Source organism: Neospora caninum, chromosome IX (assembly GCF_000208865.1).
Source record: "Neospora caninum Liverpool complete genome, chromosome IX".
In the NCBI taxonomy this organism is placed as follows: Eukaryota; Apicomplexa; class Conoidasida; order Eucoccidiorida; family Sarcocystidae; genus Neospora; species Neospora caninum.
In genome coordinates, this window is record NC_018390.1 from 2,650,974 (window position 1) to 2,670,566 (window position 19,593).

Consider the following 19,593-nt stretch of genomic DNA (forward strand, 5'->3'; position numbering starts at 1 on the left):
CCGCCCTCTCCTCGCTTTCAAAGTGGTTGGAGGCGTGTGTCGCCTGGCACTTCTCTAACTGGATGAACGGTTTACGCCTCTCACTTGCTACCTTAGAGCTCGTGTCTCAGTGTGTCGTGCACATGGGAAAAAGCTGTTAACGCGTTGCGGCTTCAGTTGCATGCAATCTGCGGCCTCTCGCTTCTCCTCAGTCGCCTCTCTGCTCCGATTTTGTCTCGCCGCCTTCCGCGCCTCTTCGCCATTCACTGAGGGCGAGGCCGATTACCCCCCCCCCCCCCCTTGGGCTACCAGCCGGCACCGGGGCGCACGAGAACAAATTTAAGTGGATCGGGAGTCTGGTGTGATTCCAGTCCTTTGCCAGGGGTAGCTTTCGATAAAGTGAATCGTCGAAAAATGATTTCGAGTCACGAAACGTGCTTCCACCTCGTTCACTGCTAGAGGCCTATCTGTCTGCGTACCTCACATTAATATATATATATATATATATATAGAGAGAGAGAGAGAGAGAGAGGTAGCCGCCTAGAAGAGAATATGCCTGTTGCAAGTCAAGTGGCATTTCGGAGGTACGTCTGAGGAATGTAGAAGTCGCGAAAGCATTCCTACCCTTCCTTGCACAGAGATATGTTGTCTGGCGGCTTCGCCCTATCCGGCAGACGTGTGCACGCATATACGCGTGTACAGTCGGGCTGTGCTTCGCAATAGATGAATTGCATGTTTAATTATACATATGCTACATATATATATGTATACATCCAGAACATACATATGTAAATACAAATATGTATGCATGTGTATGTATGTACCGATGTAGCTAGATGAAGCTGCATGTAAAGTAACAGTTTCTTTTCTCACACGAAGGCGATGACTAAACGTCCGGTGCGCTCGCCTTCCTCAGCGAAAGCTGCATCAGCCTCCTGGCTCTGATCAAAAGGGAAACTCCCCGCGCTCTCCAGACGCACATGCAGATACACCTCACGAGATGGATCTACACGCACTTAGAGCCTCCAAATGTCTCTTCATATATCGATGCATCTCACGATCTACATATCATATATATATATATATATATATAGATATGTAAGCTGGTCGGCACAAGCTGCCTGTTCTGTTCTCTCCCTGTCACGACAGGTAGGTAGGCATCGGCCTTCCTTTCGCTCGTGCACCCGCCGATTTTGCCTCGCTCTTGGTCCGCGGCCTCGTCGCCCCGCAAAATCTTGTCTTTATTTTTTGCATCGTTTTCCGCCGTTTCTTCTCAGGCAGCGGCTTGGCACCGCGGCCCTGAGAGTCTCAGCTTCGCGCTGTCTCGAGATGCGTGCAGTCTCTCAACGAGTCTTTGCTGCCTCACTTAGCACTCGGCGACGGCGGTCGCTATCTCTCCGAAACGCTCCTTCCGTTCCTGCATCCTGCGGCGTGCAGGTGGCGTCTCGCTGTCTAGCAGCGCATGTGTGAGAAGACGGAAACCTGTGGCCCGAACGGCGCCGCACACTTTCCCGTTCTCTAGATCAGTTTCACGCGGTCCGCGACTAGGCCACGTATCGATACAGGTTCGAGTTCTCTGCGTCGCGTTCGAGGAACTCGCGCTCGATTAAGTGCTCCAGGCGCTTCTTTATCAACTTCGGATTCGGTTTGAAGAAGCTCAGCTGGCTGAGGACCTCTGCAAGTAACTGCTGGTGTTGCATGACCTGACAACACAGAAAACACGCGGGGCGAACAAAGCGAAACACCTCGCTCTCTCTTCTGCAAGGTCTGCGCTCAGCGAGAAGGCGGCTAGTCTGCGTCACTCGCCTCTCCAAGTCGGGTTAGTCTCTGTGCACCACTCGCCCCACGATCCCTCGCCTGTCTCTCCGCTGCGGCCGTCGCTCTCTCGCGGATTCAATGCCCACCTTCCGCGCCTTCATAATGCGCACGATGGCAGCCTCAATAGCGACGGAGCGATCCTCTTCGACGCGCTCTGAGAAGACGAAAGGCCGGAATACACCAGCAAGCAGATGGCGAAAGAGACGCGCAGTTCCCGGACGGACAGGAGAAACCAGTCACAGTCAACAACGCTCTTTCTGTGGGGATTCGCCCCGCGCCGAAACGGCCTTCGTCCTCAGGGAACGGCGCGCGCTTCTCAGGCTGTGTTACAAAACGCTGTACACCGCAGCGTTCAGAGGAGCGGCGGCGAACGATCGAAGCCGGGGTTCACGCGAAACAACAGAAATGAGCGAGAAGAGAGGCGCGCGACGGGAAACAGCCCCATAAAGAAGGAAAGAGAGGCGCAACACGAAAGAGACACAACGTTGGAAACTACGGAAAACCAGCAAAAGGACGGAAAACATCAAGAAAAACGCAAAAGAACCCGACGAGAAGAAAAGAAAGGAAGGAGACGAACAGAAAAGAAGAGAAGAACCACCGGACACAAGCGGAAGCCATCGTACCTCGCGACTGAACTTCCTCTTGAATAGGGGTCGGGATTTTGATTTTCCTGTTGAGGCAGGTGAACCCCGCATTCACCTGGTAGGACTCGTCGTTCAACTGCAGAAACGAAACACCGGGAAAGGCAGTTCAGGAGGAAGCAAAGACGGGATGTTTCTTGCCTTTGCGCTTCCCAGAAAAGAACAGAGCCTCGCACACCACAAACCAAGCCGCGGCGGTAACCCCTGCAAACGTGTGCGAATTTTGAACTAAAACTCGCGAGAACGCAACGCGATCGCCATCCCCTCCCCACCCACACGCAGCCCCTCGCCCGATGCGAATCCGTCGAAAAACACCCTTTGGGTTGCCTTTCTTTCTTCCTCTTCGCCACGCGAGAGAGCGAGAGAGGTGCACAGGGCGCATGCCGAAACGTTGTCGCGAAAGAGAGACCAAAAAAAGGCAAAACAACGCCGCAGCGTGTGCGCGCGCCCCCGAGTCGCCCGCCTCCTTGCTACGTCTCGCTCCCACACGTGCGTTTTCTCTTTTTCGTTCCTCCTTCTTCTCTGTTTTTAAGGTCGAAACGCGCTACATACGTTTCCACCCCAAGGGTGCCTTCCTCTTCTTGCGCCGGGAGTGTTTCTCTAGTCTCTCCCAACGGGGTTTAATAGATGGCCGCCGCTCTTGTGTCCTGGACGTACCTTTTTAATGATTTTGAAGCGGCCCAGGAAGAAGCTCGCGAGCATTTTCTTCACTGTCGCCTCGTCGAGGCTGAGGGCGCTTGTCAGTGTCGCGAGAGTGAGATGCGGGTCAACGCGCGGGCCTTCGCTCTCGGCCTCCGCTGCATGGCGATGACACGGAGAGTCCCAGTTGAAGAGGAGCAAGACGCACGCCTGGTACGTGTTGCAAATCAAGTCATGCCTTTTCTGGAACGTCGCGCTCACAGAGACAGTCCCTGAAAAAAAGAGACAGGCAGTGACGCAGCAGTCGCACGGGAACCCAGAAGCGAGAATGTGCTGTGTGTCGCAGTATACCGGAGCTCTCACCCCTTCCAAAAACAAAGGAGAAACAGAAAGTGGAGAAGAGCGTGCAGAAGAAGAGAGAGAAGAAAGTGAAGCGGAGAGAGACGAAGAAAGGCGGAGAGAGCGAAGAAGAAAGGGAACAGGCAGAGGGAAGGGGATGAAACGACGGCAACAGCGTTTGCGCCGAACGCTGCGCAGGCAGGACGAACGGCGCCAAGATGGAGACCATCGTGACACGCTCGACCGTTCAAAAAGAGCCCCGGCAAAAACGAAACTGGGACGGAGACGCGATAACGAGAGAGAGGGCGCATGCAAGAAAAGAAAAGAGGCCTACCGAGAGCGGGGATCCACGTGACTCGGCGATGCTGAGTCTGACTCGCGTAGAAAGTCTCAAAAACAGTCTGGCAGAGTTGCATGGAGGATGGCAGATTGACGAGAGCCGCTGCAGAGAAAAACGAATCCAGGCCAGAGACACTCGTCCACATGCTCGCTATCGCTCCACACCTCATTCTCACTTCTTACGTCCCTCGTTCTGCCGACTTTTCGATCTTCGGTCACTGTTTTCTTCTCTTCTTCGGGCGTTTCGACCTTCGAACACTGTTTCTTCATACTGGTTTATGTTTTGTTCCGACTTCTTTTCTCCTTCTTTTCTTTGTCGCGTGCTGCCACCTACTTGGATACGTTGGCCAGTAGCCGGTGGTCAGGATTTGGACGGAGAATTCGATTCCGTCCACCAGCGCGACGCCGTTGCCGCCTGCGCCGCTTTGCAGGCGACCGCTTGCGCCGGCGAGAGACACTTTCTCGAGGAGTCTCTCCGTCTGTGCGTCCTCAGCCGCGCCAGGGGCGCCCGCCGATGCGGCGCTTGCGTCCATTGCCTCTGCGTCGACGCGTGCAGATTGCTTTTTCTTCTCGGCGATCCAGGAAATGAACTTTCGGTAGGTGTCTGCTGCGCTGTTCAAGTCGTGGAGCATTCCCTCGAGTTTCGACGTGAAGTGCGCCCCACACTTCAACTTCAGCTTGCTGATCACACTCTTCTCCAAATCCTCACTGGCGGACGTCTCGTGCAGCAGCCGCCGGGCGAGTTGAGAGCTGTAGGCAGGCGCCAGGACAAGGCAGGAAATCCTCAGGAGACAACACGAAGAAGAGAAAAGGAAAGGGAGCGAAAGAAGTTGAGAAAAAAAGAGAAAGGAGAAAGAGGAGAGAGGAAGAGCGAAAGAAAACGAAATCCGCAAGGAAAGAGAGAAAGAGAGGGGGGGAAAGGGAGACATCCGAGAGACGAGAGAAGACGGCGCGCATGCGCAGAAGAAAAGCCGGGGAGAGCGTATGGAGGCCGACAGTCACCTCGCAGTTTTCACTTTTCCTCAGCAAACAGGAAGGACTTGCGGCATCATGGGGCAGCGAGAAAGGAAAAGAGGCAAGGCGAGAGAAGACGGACACGAACGGCACGCGAACAAGAGAGAGACGAGGCGCAGAAAAACCAGAGACGAAAAATAAAAAGGACGACGGCAGAATTACAAAGAGGAAGGAGACAGAAGACGAAGACAGAAGAGCTACGACACCCAGGCGAGAACGAAGGCGAGACGGAAGGTGGGGCGTCACGAGGGCAGTTTTTCTTTCCGTTTTCTCTCACCGGTAGCACTCCGCGAAGACGTCCTTCTCAGTGACGTAATTGAACATTTCCACCACGCGCACGAGCATGTTCTCGATCTGCTCCTCGCTCCGTTTCTCGCCTGCATGCAAGGGAACCGGGGCACAAAGAGATTGAAAAAAACTCAAAAATCAAAAAATTCAACTCTCCTCTTTCACACACACACTATATACATATATATATATATATATATCACATCCCCGAGACTGCGGGATGCCATCGCGCAGACTGTGAAAGCAGCGGCGAGGCGAGACTTCGAGAGAGAGATGGAAAGGGACTCAAGAGTCTGCACGGACGCGCGCGGCGAGCTCTCGGCAACAGCCGCACGAAAGCAAGACTTGATGGTTTGAAACGAATCAGACTGCGAGGGAAAAAACTTGAGAAGACGATCCCGGCGGCTCAGAACTGCACGGGTAGACTGGAACGCACGAAGACACCACCTAGGATCCGCCTCGAGCTCGAGCGTTAACAGGATCACGCAGAGTCGTGGTTCTCACTTGTTTTCTTCAGGAGTCGATCGCAGAAGAAGGCGAGGAGATGCGCGAAGCTCTGGCGACCAATGTCGCGATTCACAAAGTGCTCAAAAGCTGTGACAGCGAACAGCACGCAGAGACCGACAGACAGAGCAGGTTTAGAGTAAGGGGCGCGTCACGACGGGAGAACGAAACGGGGAAAGAGACGCGCAAGGAGATGGAAAGAAAGAGAAAGCGAGGAAGGACGAAATGCACAGGCACGTGTATGCATCTATGCATCTGCAGATCGAATCACAGATACAAACCTGTACACATCCATACACCTATATATATATATATATATATATATATATGCATTATAATATATATATATATATATATATCGAATAAATGCAGGTGTGAAGGAGACGGTCTACAAGACAGATATGCACATGTGTGTTTGGTGGGTTCTGGGCATTTCGAACCTTCTTTGAGAGATTTTTGAAAGAGTGGATCGGGAGTCCCCAAGCCGGCCCCTTCGCCGTCAGGTCGGTCTGTCTCCCACGGCGAATCCTCGTAGGGGCGGAAAAGTTTCTGTTGCGGGTTCGAGACGCACAGCAGTGAGCGTGAAGTCGATGGAGAAGAGAGAACGAAACACTCCTCCAGAATCTTCTTCGAACTCTCATGCAAATCCAAGAGCTGTTGAACGAAAGCTGCATCTGCTTGCTGAGCCTCGGCAATCGACGCAGCCCCCGGGGGACGGGAAACAGAAGAGGTAGAAGAGGAGGAAGAGGAAGAGGAAGATGCTGATTCAAGTTGCGCGAGGCGCTGGTCTACGATCTACGAAGAAAACACGCAGGACGGGATAAGAAGGCCAAACCAATCCAAGACGTCTCGCCCTTCGCCACCCATCTTTACACAGACATATATATATATATATATATATAGTTATACATATATATATATATATATATACACATATTTATACATATATATATACAAATATATACATATTTATACATATATATATCTATACATCGGTGGCTTTAGGTTTTTTTGAAAGCCAGTGCGATGTACACTAGAAGCGAGCTCCGTGTGAATCAATCTCTGTACACTGGACTGTATACGGAGGGGTCTACGTTTATTACAGCGGTTCTGCGTTTTGATTGAAACTGTTTCTTGTTTTAGAACTACACACATGTGCACATACATGTACATCTGCTGTATATTTGTGTGTATATCTGTATTGTGTATGTGTAGGTTTTGAGTGAGATGAAGTACTTTGTTTCCTTGGGTAGTGACGAAATTTTTGAAGGTGGCGGCGATGGCCTCGACGCCGCCTTCGACGTAGGTGAAGAGTCGGTGGGCCAGCCGAAGCTCTTGTCTCCGGTCGCGCGCAAGGAGGAACTCGATGGCGGTGTTTTTCTCCAGGAGTTGGTCTTGCCGTGCCGCGAGGAGTGCGTCGAAAACAACTGCCTGCAGCTTCAGCTTTGTCGAGCGATGCAGAATCGTGGAGCATCTCGTCTGCTCGGCCAGCAGCGCGTCCTGCGCACACAGAGAAAAGGGAAGAAACAGCGCGCGGATATTTCGCGTCCCGAGAGGAGAGCCCCTGTCGCGAGGCAAGCAATCGCGACAACGCATCCCTCCGCTCTGGCCGTTTGCGGCCGCTAAGCGCCACACGCAGGCGGCAGCGCAAGCTGAAAAAACACATGGAGATAGAGAGATGCGGACAGAAAAGACAGAGATGTGACGGAAAAGCGAGACAGAGACACATAGATGTACAGAGACAGAGACAAGGATGTGGAAGAGACAGGTTTAGAGAGGTCGATCGGTGGGCGTAAATGGAGAGAGATGTAGAAAGGGAAAAGGAAGGGAGAAGATACGGCCACATCTTTTCGCCATATAGGTATCTATGCATGTACGGGACGTGGTCGCAGAGAGTCTCTGTTTCGGGTTCGCGATCTCCGAAACGCTTCGAGAGCGCGTCGCCTTTGAAGATGAAAGCGCGCAGGCGCGCACCTGTGCATGATGCATGTACTCTGTGAAGGACATTGTCTCAATCCAAGCCGCCGACACGCGAGAGTAGTAGTCTCCGGACTCGGGCAGTAAGTAATCCTCCAGTTCTCTCTGGTAAAGAGACAGGCCGTTCGCTTCCAGTCCGATGTACATGAAAACGATGTCGCCCAAAAGCTCCTCGTCGACTCCCTCGCCTGCGTGTGAGCATGCAGAAAGCCGCCGAGAAAAGCGCCTTTGCTTGCGCGCCGGGCCGAGAAAGAACGCGCACGCAGTCCTCCCCCCCCCCCCCCCAGGGTTCATTACTCGCTTCCGTCGCGCAGGCTGGACCATGGATATCCATGCATACAATTATATGGGTGTTTACATCCATGTATATATATAGGTGCTTGTGCATCTTTGTGAGTATACATATCTCTAAGATGCTAAAATCAAGGCACACGTGTGTCCCTTAGAGGGTGAAAACGCACAGCAGAAGGAGAGAGACGAGCGAGGAGAAAAACTTTCGACAGCGGAGCCGAGGCTGCCAGGGATGGAAGGCGCTAGCCAGAGAAATGGAGATTGCGAGAAAGAGAGCGAGAACGGGAGAGAGAAGAACGAGAGAGAGGCCACGGAAGAAACACAGATTTCGAGGCAGACAAAAAGGGAGAGAGAGAAAGGAACTGGTGAAGGAATTAGCGACTACGAAACGGGAAAAAGGGAAAGAGGGAAAGGGAGAGAAAACAAGAGAAAGAGAGAAGACAGCTGGAGAGAAAGAGGATACCGACAGACAGAAACGAGGAAGAGTAAAAGTGCAGAGAAACAAGGAGGGGACGGCGCCTCCGGGACTCGGGCGGTCCAGATTGAAATGGAGACAAGCAGGCTCGACAGCGAAAGCATCGTTCTGGTACGTCTTTTTCAGCAGTATTTTTGTTGAAATTTGGTGGAGTGATTCCCACCGGGAGTTTTACATTCGTCCACTCTGAATTCGCCGCAAAGCCCACCTTCTCTCTGTCTCTGAATGGCGCTCAGAATGGCCTCTCGTAGCGGGACGCGAACGCGATTGAAAACCTGAGACGCACCGGAACCCCCACAGCTGAAGAAAAGTGCTGAGTCTAGAAAGAAACAAAACGACTCGGCTCAGGACTACCCCGTCAAATAGGATTTATACGAATGTGTTTGCACGTGTGTGGAGGTAGCTGCAAAGAACGCTCGCAGGCACTGGTGCCCACGCAGGTATGCATATACAACTTATTTACATAAACATATACAGAAGTACACAGATCGGCATATAGACAGAGATACATATATATGTACACATATGCTGCCTGACAGGTACACTCATAGAGATACGTGTATTTTCGTTTGATGCGTCTCACCAGCTCTTTGAAGATGAGGATACCCTTGTGGTGAAGAGGTTCCTCAGATTGGAGTTTGACGTAGTAGCGATCAAGGTAGACGAAGAAGCGCTCCAACCAGGTGACGTAGATTTTGTGATTTTTCCAGCGAAGAAGCAGTTCACGAAGAAGCTCTTCCTCGGCCAAACCCTCGAGTCGGGGGACCACCTGCGGGCAGTCAAGCCAACGAAAACAATGGAGAGAACAAAACCCCAGGGGGAGGGTAAGCAGCATTCAAAACGAATTGGATTGTCAGTAGCGCATACACGTGGCACAAGCCTACGCAGCCTCCCAAAGACGCGAGAGAAACAACTGAACGCACAAACGCGGCAAAAGAGAGAGAAAGGACACAGCGAGAAAATCAGGTGAACGAAGGCCACCGAAGATAGATAGATAGATAGATAGATAGATAGATAGATAGATAGAGGAGCACCCTGGCCGGGAAAAAGGACAGCGAATCCAATGATGGACGCAGAAAGAAGACCAAGAGGAGAGATTGATCCGGCGCGAGGTAGCGCGTCATCACACTGAAGGCAGGTTTTCTCACCTCACGATTAACGTAAGAGGCTAATGCTTCGCCGTAGCGCTGATACAACTGGGCAGACCAATTGTTAGGATAGCGCTGCGTGCACATGTTGTACACCGTTCTGCAAAAGAAAAACATCTCATCAGAGGCAACGTCTCCTTTGCGCGAGACACCGAGGTGTACAGACAGGAAAACAGGAAGCACTTCAGCCACTTCTGTGTGCGGCCCTCTCCCTCCAAATCGGAATCTCTCTTCCGACACGTGTGCCTATATCCAATAGGCATTTGTGTATACTCTTCGTATGTAAATCTGCAATGCCCCTCTCCATTTCTACCTCCCTGCAAATAATCTCTTTGTCTGCGTCCATATCAGCACAGATGCCCGCGTTCTACCTTTTTCGCCCTCTCCCCGTCGCTCCACATCTCTCTGTATCCATCTACACGTTGATGTGTATGTACATTGCGGGGGGGGGTGGCCACAGCGTCTTGACTGCAGCGGCGCTGGAAGCAGCGGACTGCGATAAGACATGATGTTCATATCGATCGTCCTGGTCATGCTGATTACATTAAAAATAGGATTGCAGGATCAGCACAGATGGATAAAACTGGCAAAGAGCGCCAGGGGGGTATCTGTACAAACTGGACCAACCTCTTCGTTGCACACGTCTCCTTCACGTGCAGTTCACGATTCACGAGTTGCACGCCATCCTTTCCTGACCCTTGTGCCACAGCCTCCCGTCTCTGCGGCTCTAAATCGCAGCCGCGCGTAAGACGCTGGTTTTCCGTTTAAAAAGCTCTTTTTTTCTGTTTGCCGCGACAGTCCTGGCCTTACGTGTACATGTCGGAGTATTCTTTCCTGGTGAAGATGCACAGTTTCCCGTCTTTGCGTCTGCCGAGAGCCTCTCCAGTTCGCAAAAAGTGCTCGAGGCGCCGAATGGCGCAGTCTCGCAGCATCGCCCAGCCTGCCTCGAGTTCGACGACGCCGTGCGGGCCTCCCATTGCTCGCGGAACCCCCATCGAGGGCGGTAGGCTCTCCTCCGATGCAGAGGAAGAAGAAGAAGAAGAAGAGGAAGAAGAAGAGGAAGAAGAAGAGGAAGAAGAAGAAGAAGAAGAGAAATACGCGCGTGTGGTTGCCATGCTGTCGGGTGGGTTGTGAGCTGCGAGAAGAAACAGGAGAAGAGACACTGCAGACTCAGAGACGGGTGAGGCGGAAGCGTGAGGAGCGCAAAGGACGCAAGTGAGAAGGAAACAACGAGCGCCTACAGGCGTCTTGACAAGCATCCTGGGTTCCTGCTCTGCCGGAAAACAGACAGGCAGAGAAAAGGGCGTTCGCTGACAAAAGACAGAGGCGAAAATAAAAAAGAGAAAGACAGAGAGACAGAGAGAAGGATAGAGAGAAAGATAGAGACAGAGAGACGAGAGAAGGACGGAGAGAGAATACGAGAGAAAAGGACCTTTCGTCTGTGATACTTGAGACGTACGAACGAAAGGCGTTTCCTTCCGGCGCGTTGACTTCTTTGGAGAGGACGAACGCGAGGGTCGAGCTCGAGGCCAGAGAGGTGCGTCTTCACAGCATGGCGACATGCGCGCCCGGTTTCCGGTTGAGGCGCGTACCAGATCACCTCAGGTACGAGAGAGAAAACGACGAGCAGTTTGAAACGAAGGACAACGGGGGAAATGCTCAGTTCGCTCGGTACATCCCCAAAGCGTGAGTGGTCACCAAGTACGACTATGAAAGCATCTATCCGTGATTATAAGACAGAAACCTCGCAAAGAAGAGGGACTAGGTGCGGCAGAAGAACGAGAGAGAATGCGACAAAAGGCTGAATGGTGCACAAGTCGAAAGACTGGGACAGCTCAGAACAGAAGCAGAGGAAGAGATGAAGAAGAGTAGTGTGGATACTGTGGAGGCGGAGAAACGCCTGGGGGAGTTGCCACGCTAGACTTCAGAACGACCTTTTTGGTTTAAGCATCAGAAACGACAAAAGCGAGAGAAGAAGACGAAGACTGGGGAAATGGGTTTCCTACGGGCCCAAAGAGAGAACGAGAAAGACGGGAAACGGCATCGAAGAAGTTCGAGAAAGTGTGGACCTTGGAGTCGCCACCGTGAGCGAGCAGGCAGAGGCAACAAGACAAGGGAATGGAGGACGGAGGAGAGAAGCTAGAGAGAGTTCTCACTGTAGTCGGCGTTGTTTTTCAAGGAAAGGCGAACCAAGAAAGTAGAGAGGAGGAACGAAATAAGCGAGACATCAAAGAGGAGGGAGAGAAGGAAGGAGAGGTCGACAAGCGCCAGGAGACGCGGGAAGAAAAGGCACCGGAAGAAATCCAGAGATGTGTCCTAGTAGGAGGGAAGAGTGAAGTTCGGCGTTGAAGCAAGGGAAAAACGAAGCAGAGGAGAAATGCCCGGCACGTTGCGACTCCTGGGACTTGACGGCCCCTCCACGGCTACGAAGGGCCACCAGAATATGTGCCGTTACCTGAAGAAGCGAGGCAAAAAAAGAAGAGAGAAGAGAGAGAAGAAGGGTGCCGACGCCCAGTGGGCTTGAAAGAGCGTTTTTCGCGTTTTGAAGAGAGCCGCCGCCTTTTCCAACGAGGGGGAAGGGAAGAGTGAAACTGGACGAGCAAGACACACTCCAGCGTGCGCACGAGGCGTGGCGAAGCCGAGGGTGCGGCACTGCGGCAGAAACGAGGATATGGAAAAGTAACTCTTGCGCAAGACTGGTGAGAAGAAAAGGACGGTTACGGCAGGGAAAGAAAGGAGACGGAAAGCGAGCGTAAACGCGGAGGAGAGGAAAGTCTTCACCGCGGAGGTCTTCTCGAGCATGCATGCGTGCGCCTGCGTAACTTTCAAAAAGCGACAAGAGTTTTCGCAGGTTAAGCGGTGGAGTAGGGAAGACACGAGCTCGCACAGAATGGAAAGAGTCTTCCTGGCTTCCGGTAAAATAAATTTTTCTCGCGTTTCCCGAGACACACTTTGGGGGAACACGCAACAGCTGGAAGCGAGAAAACCGGCCAGCTCTCCATCGCCGTCGAAAGGGTGTTTCGCCTCGAATGAGTGTCGAAAAGAAGCGAAAGATGCTGCTGTGAGAAACGTAAAGGAAGAGGTTTCTTCCCAAAAGCAATTGACAGCAAATATGCATGTAGGTCTTTGTCTGTACTCAAATCTATACTCAGACAGATGCAAAAATGTAAAGATATATGTATGTATATGTCGGCATAAATGCGTACACAGTTGTATATATGATGTGCGTGGACCGGTGTCTAGGCCGTCGTGTATAGGATATGTGTGTATCATGACTGTTTGAGGAGGAAATATATACTCAGAAGTTTCTCTTTCAGCATCTAGAAAAACACAAGTGGAAAGCGACTTCATAAACCAGCACGCGGTGAAGGTACCATAATGCCCGGATGCCATCCTCATACGAGTAGAGTCTCTACGGTGGCGCACGCACACAGAGAATGCCGTCTGAGGCACCCTCGTATATATATATGTAAAGATTGGAAAATAGGTATGTATATTGAGGGAATGGTTCTGTGTGAACCAGTCGGCGAAGTCATTTATTGCCTCCAGTGAATGTGTCGGAAGGCCGTATGCAGAGAGGAGGCCCGGTTTTATCGGAGTCTGTCCACGACTTTCGCGACGAAGAACGCAGAAGGCGAAAATGGCGTGAGATGCATGAGGATTGCTTCTTATCAACTATGGAAGGACCAGGCCTGTCTGTGTCACGTAGTTTCACTTCGGACATACGAATGGTTTCGATGTCAGTTGTTCTGTTCTCGCGCTTACAACTTTTTCCACCCGCACGGCAGCATCACCCAGCTCCAGAAGGCCTGGTTTTGCTGCTGGATGACTGCGTTTTGTGCTTTTCCCCTCTGGAGAAAACGAACCAGAGCAACCAGTTCTCACTCGTATGTTGCCGCTGTGTTGACGCTTTTGTGTCTAGAGGCAGCGTGGGCAAACGATGCGAAGCGAATTCGGATGCTCGCGTTCTGGGTCGTTTTCTCTCTTAATACCAATGATAATCGTTATCCATATATTACGCCTAGTGTGCGCCATTCTAGCGCCCACACAGTGCGAGAAGCAGTGAAGGAATCTTGTCGCCGATAGCTAGGTTTCCTCTGGTCTTGGTACGCAGTGCTTATCGTGCCGATCATCTGCAAAGACTTAGCCTGGTTGCTTGTTTGTCGTCCTTCAGCACAAATCAGGAGCTAAGTCTGTTTTCTGTTTCTGTGGGATCCACCAAGTTGGACGAGCGCTCTTCTTGGTCGCGTATACTCCACGCTTTTGGAGGGAGCGGCGTCGGCTTTCTTTTAAACATGACGCCCGGATAGTATATGAATGTGTTGTATGGCCTCAAATTGTCTCGAGTCCGCTCCATGCGGACAGAGATCTCAGTAAGTAGCCGTAGGCAGGCTTTGTGCTTTCTTGCTTCGCCCCTCGCAGTTTTAAATTTGCTGGTAAACCTGTGGAAGATGGGTATCTATTTTCGGAGAGAGTGGTACTGCGGCATGACCTGTGTTCTAAACCCTTCATTCACGTCTGATCTTTGGATTGTGGATGTCATTCGCCCATCTTCGTTTGGTTTCTCGTTTTTAGTTCCAGTAGCCGTTTTATCTCCGTGCGTCGAGCTGGGGTCCAGAATCGTCATGTTCCTCCCTTCCAGAAAGTTCACACGTCCGTGTGGGGCGTTTTCTGCGCGAAGTCAGTGGAAAGGAAACACAAGAGTGCACGTTAACCGCTACGCGACGAAGCCACACACTCTCACAGAGAAGAGCTACCAGGACTCGAAGCATAAAGACACGATGGTCATGTATCGCAAAGACGCTTTCGGCTTTTCTCCATTGCGTGATTGGCGACAAATTTGTGTTCTGGGTTGTTTTTACGTCCTGCTGCGGCTTTTGTTTCAGTTTGTCAGAACGCCCACGCCGTTAAACTTTGAGTGGAGCACGTACTGTTCGTCAACCACAGAGAAACCTACTCCGTGGAACACGCCGGACCGAACCCGGGAAGTGCGTTACAGCCCCCGTTACAGTGTGTTTGGCGCGTTTCGGCGATAGATGGCGACGTCTGCCGCTGTCTCGTGAACACATCACGCAAATTGCTTTTCCGCCACGAAACGAACTACAGTGAGTTTTTCTCAGAGCTCGCAAACAAACCCAATGTGGCACCACAAGGCGACATCGAGAAACACTGATGACGTCGTGGAGGATGTAAGATTCCGTAAGCAAATTCGGAACAAGGCACCTCTGGGAAAGAGCCCTGCTCTCTTCTCAGATTTCACAACTATGGACAGCGTGGAAAGCACACTAAGAAGACTGGACAGAGCTGTCTTTCAGCTTGTTTTCGTGTTTGGAGATGGCGGCCACATCTCTGTCTTCGCGCGTGAAGAGTTACAGGGTCGGTTACTGTATGAAAGCATCTTTCCGGCTTCTGGTACATATCAGTAGACACACCACGGACAACCGAAAAGCGACGATCCGCAATTACCGTCACATGTGTGTTTACTTTTCACGGTAGAAACCAAAGATCAAGAGAAGCCCTCAAGAGACCGCCACTGGAACTACTCCGTTTACGAGGTACATGCCTCGTAAAAGACGCGTTTGGGGTTTATTCTTTCGAGCGAAAGCGTCATCCGACACCCAGTCGCAAATCGAGCGGAGACGCTCGCGAAGAAACGCCTTCACTTATCTGTGGAGCTTGGGTCTACACAGGTGGTGAAGCAGCGGGCGTGCGAGTCCAGAGCGGGCACTGGGCTGACGAATGCCGAGTTGATCGCATTCCTGAGATTCCCGACGCAGGTGACGTCGATGAATCCGGGCAGAACAGGTGAAACCGATTATAATTAGGTAGTGTAACAAGGAAAGCGTCTGTTGTGCACCAACACGAGCTGCTGCCAATACCACTGCAGATGCATCCCGACCGTAGTTTTCGGCGCACAGCTTCTCTGTCTCCACCGCGTCCTTCTGCCTGTGTAAGTGAAACCAGCGTGGCATCCAGAGTTTTCCCGTGGATAACTCTGTCTTAAAAGATCGCATCCTGTTATCTTTGTCAGCGTCGCTGCATCTCCACATGGTGCAAAGATCTCTAGATGTACGATGGGTACCCGTATATAATCGGAAACTCCCAGATGCAGAAACTGCAGTGTCGAATAAACGTTTATATACAGATATGTCTATGCATATGAGTGCAGATACTTATCCATTACGTATACGCGTACCATGCGCTGCAACTGGCCATGCTGTGTCGTCTGATTTCAGCGAAGGCCAAGTTGAGACTCCGTCGCTGGAAGATTCGGGCACCCCGACGCCTGCGCCAACTGAGGAGAAAGAAAAAGACCTTCGCACTCGTTTGAACTGCAACCCCGAGTTCGGGATTAATCTTGCTCCTCTTCTCGTCGGCCTGTGCGCAGATCCATCGGTACGATCACACGTAGCAAACTGCGGGAAGAGCTCCTCGAGCATTGGTGTTCTGTGTGTTTCCCAGTCACAGCTGTCTTGATGTCTGTTACTGCATTTCAAACACTACTGACTGGCGACAAACGTGGCTAGTGCTACGTGTCCTGTGTTCTTTGTCTTCTGTCGTTTCCACATATGGAATAAATTTGAACGCTCGATAACATAGCCCTAAGTGCAGTTGACTCAAAGAGAGGGAGACAGAACAGAACAACGCGAAGGTTTCTGAATCGGAGTAGTTTTCGCATTTTCTCGTTCCACGGAACAGCACCACACTTCAAGTCAGTGCGTGCCCCCGGTTCGATTTCAGGTCATCGAGAAGGATGAGCCGTGGGACTACGACGCTATCTTTCAGCAAGTGACAGAGGACCTTCTTCGGGAATCTATTGAAGATAATTCGCAAAAGGGAAGCGGCCAACAACAGGCGAAATAAACTGTCATTCATGAAAGACGGTCCTGGTTTCAGAGGGCAAGGACGCCGATTTGCTGCGTTTTTTCTGCAGAACGAACATCCGTCAAGCGTGCAACTCCACTTTCGATGCTCTCGGCAGCAGGCCACGCCATTTGTGGTTGTCATTCTGAAAACAGGGCCCATTTTCCGTTTCAAGGCAGGGTTGCGGTTCCGATGCCAAACTGAGTTCATATGTTGAGGAGTGGCGAAGACAGTTTTTTTCTTGACTTCTTAGGAGTTCGGACTTTTGTCTTGCAGGGCTTATACAGAATGAACGGCAGCAACCACGCCACACTCGCACTGTTCAGCCACAGCCATAAAAGCACCATCAACGAAGTGTTTCGTGCCCATATTTGGCAGGTCGCGTTGCAGTAAGGCGGCCTTGCGCACGAGCGAAGCCAGCACTGCGCAGGATTTCGAACTGCTTCTCCCTAACTGAAGTCGTGGAGTGAATACTCCCCCTGTGCTGCGACTCCCCCTGAACCCCTCCTCTGCGGAGCTGGAAAACAACTACCCAACTTTACTAGGGAAGACGATTACCCGCGATCCACTGGGACACACTGCAGCCTCACAGCTTCACCGTGTTGCTTGCTACCCAACAACCAGTGCGCGCGGTAAGCCCGTTATCCAATCCCATTACACTCGGAATTGCGAGTGGCACTTGGAGGAGAGTGCGGTTGAGTGGAATGAGTGAAACCGTGTTTAGCCTCGTCTTGAAGCATCTTGCTTCCCCGTTACAGAAAACGGGAGGGGTACGCGGCATTCGTTCGGGCGGTAAACGTGAAGCAATCGTGTAAGTGAGCGACAAGGGCGACAGTTGCAGCATATGCGTGCCCTCCCGAGAAGCGCTCGAGTAAAGAAGTGGAAGAGACGAGTTAATAGAAATAGGCGACGGAAGTTTCTTGCCTTTGGTGGCTATTTTTTGCCATGCGAACGGAACGTAGCTACTGCTTGCAGCCCGCCACTCAGCTGGCAGGCGGGTATTTGGGTTTAGGGTTGTGCATCACCCTCTCGCTTTGAGTGTCCTGTCTTTCTTCTTGCGGTTTTCTACATATATCGGACCCTCCTGCTTCGTCTGCTAATTTCCGCGGACCAAACGAAATGCAATTCGCGAGTGGGCGAAGTGGCAAAGCAGACAGGCAACTCTGTGGCTAGGAAGCCCGGGCAAGTCCAGAAGAGCGGCACGGATACGTCTCTGTACCCCGTAGAGAAAAGCACCTGCATATATATCGCTGCAACATCTGAATTGTATTTCTGTCTTGGCCCCCAGCAGCAACACAACTGCAACCTGCTCTGCAATCTAAGTGACACTGAAACACATCCATTTCTCCATTTAACGGGCGGTATTGGTTAGGTCAACTGCTCGCACAGACGTGTACATTTGCAGGGTTAGGGTTGTTAAGGATGCCTGCAGCTATGCGTGCCCGCGAAAATCGTTTATGGAGAAAGTCCGCCTGACAGAGGAACGACTTTGCTGCAGAAGGGAGGCCAAGGAAAGTTTGACCCGCTGGGACCGGCGGTACACCTCGTATTCTTGAGTCGACACAGACGCGGTTGTCGGTGCCCAGCTCGGGTTCTCTGGGAGATCCGCTGCATGGCTGTCACACGCGAATGAACGTGTCGTGACTGAGGAAGAGTTACTGAATCACTTCTCTTTTATCTGGGATCTTTTTTTCTGTTTCCCGGTATCTCTTGCCCACCGCGCCGCGCTGCCCCGTTTCTTCTTCCCGCCAGAGGGCGCCGTCTCGAACACCGCAGAGCGGCCGACATCTTTGCGGGCGAGCGCGACAGCGGCACAGCTGTTCTCGCACACTTTCTCCGCTGCAAGGCATGCTGTTCCGTGCTTTCCCTGCTTTCCCTGCAACCCTTCCGCTTGTGCGCTCTCCCAACTGGACTCTGTGTGGCCTTGCTTTCTGATCTTCGATTCAGAGGGACAGTCTTGTCTTCTTTGTGGTACGCGGCGACACAGCTTTCCTGCGCTGTGCCGGGGCATGAGAAGACCGGTGGAGAAAAGAGATTCCCATGCCGAGGAAAAGGGCGTTCTGCTCTGCAGCCAGGCAGTGGGTCCGGTGAATTTTCTTGTCGCGTCCTTGCTTTCTTTTTCCCGTTATTTCCATCCCAAGTTTCTTCAGGATCCTCACGCGTACGACTCAGCGATCGTCGCTGGCTTCGCTGCTCTCTGCAGGCTGTTCCGCCCCTGGTGTTTTTCTCTCCTGTTCCGGGCAGAGTTCTGCATCTTCTTGTACGTTGTATTTCGAGAACGGTCTCTGGCTTTCTAGCCGCTCACCGAGTCTCTTGGATGCTTGAAGAGCACGTGAGCCGAGGCAGATGTCGACTTTCCACCGCTCCCGTGCCGACCGCTCTGCTGCCCTCACATTGCGCACTGGGGTGTATGTACACTGGAGTGCCTGGGTTGGAAGAGAGGCGACTGAAAGGAAGGCTGCAGGCACTCTCGTGGTCTCATAAACTTTTTTGTGGATTTCTTCGGATACGGCGCAAAGTCGACAGACGGGAGAACGGCGTGCTGCAGTCGTTTTGCTGTTGCTTGCCGCTGCCTCCCTTCTGCTTCTTCCCGCTCTTAAAACCCTCCTTCTTTTTCTGCGTTCCTTCGGGGTCGCTACTCTTCGCTTCTCTTACCCCTTTTGCTCGCATTGAGCCCTGATCCTCAAGCGCCTTGAGAAACGGTTTCAGGGAAGAATAGAAAAGAGGTCTGACATGTATCTACAGCTCCAGTCTTCTTTCCCGTCAAACAGGAGACTCGGTAACCTGCCGTTTTGTTCGATTCTTCGTGTCTCTCCTATCTTCTGTTGCCTTTTTTCTGTTCCTCTCTTCGGTGGTACTCATCCCCGCGGTTTTCATCCCCCCTTTTCGGGTCGTCGGCGTTCGGGAGTTACGACGCAGAAGACAACTGACAGGTCTCCTTCGGGGATGCGACCGCAGCGCGTCTGCCGCATCCTTTTCTGTTTCTGCCGTTTTCACCTTTCGTACGTTTCCCTTCACATCTCCCTTCGCTTTGTGTGAGCGTTCAATCGTCAAAGGCACTGCCTTCTCTCTGGGAACGAAAGCTATGGTGGGAAAGTGATAACTTATGTGTGTGGCTGCACTTTCTCATCTCCGTCGATGCGTCATTTTCGCTCTCTCCCCTTTTCACCCATGGCCATTAGCACGCGTCTCCGTCCTTCTTGTCTGACTACCGGTGTATGTACACCACAGGCACGTCGCCAGCCAGGGCGTCTGCAGCCGTTTCCGATCGGAAAAC

General features: G+C 52.0%; 2 protein-coding genes across 2 annotated transcripts; one reads left to right on the forward strand and one right to left on the reverse strand.

Annotated features, from left to right (window-relative positions):
* Positions 1 to 1,523: 1,523 nt before the first annotated feature.
* NCLIV_041660 (hypothetical protein) lies at positions 1,524 to 10,567 on the reverse strand (the record flags this gene model as incomplete). The annotated part of the gene is made up of 15 exons (XM_003881075.1): positions 1,524 to 1,682; positions 1,884 to 1,951; positions 2,421 to 2,517; positions 3,096 to 3,349; positions 3,751 to 3,858; positions 4,090 to 4,505; positions 5,047 to 5,146; positions 5,562 to 5,651; positions 6,002 to 6,356; positions 6,798 to 7,061; positions 7,536 to 7,726; positions 8,513 to 8,579; positions 8,888 to 9,073; positions 9,453 to 9,552; positions 10,263 to 10,567. 15 exons carry the CDS (start codon positions 10,565 to 10,567, stop codon positions 1,524 to 1,526), a joined length of 2,760 nt encoding a protein of 919 aa, XP_003881124.1.
* Positions 10,568 to 14,590: 4,023 nt separating this feature from the next.
* On the forward strand, positions 14,591 to 16,316 carry NCLIV_041670 (hypothetical protein; the record flags this gene model as incomplete). The annotated part of the gene is made up of 4 exons (XM_003881076.1): positions 14,591 to 14,651; positions 15,143 to 15,257; positions 15,689 to 15,848; positions 16,194 to 16,316. 4 exons carry the CDS (start codon positions 14,591 to 14,593, stop codon positions 16,314 to 16,316), a joined length of 459 nt encoding a protein of 152 aa, XP_003881125.1.
* Positions 16,317 to 19,593: the final 3,277 nt, after the last annotated feature.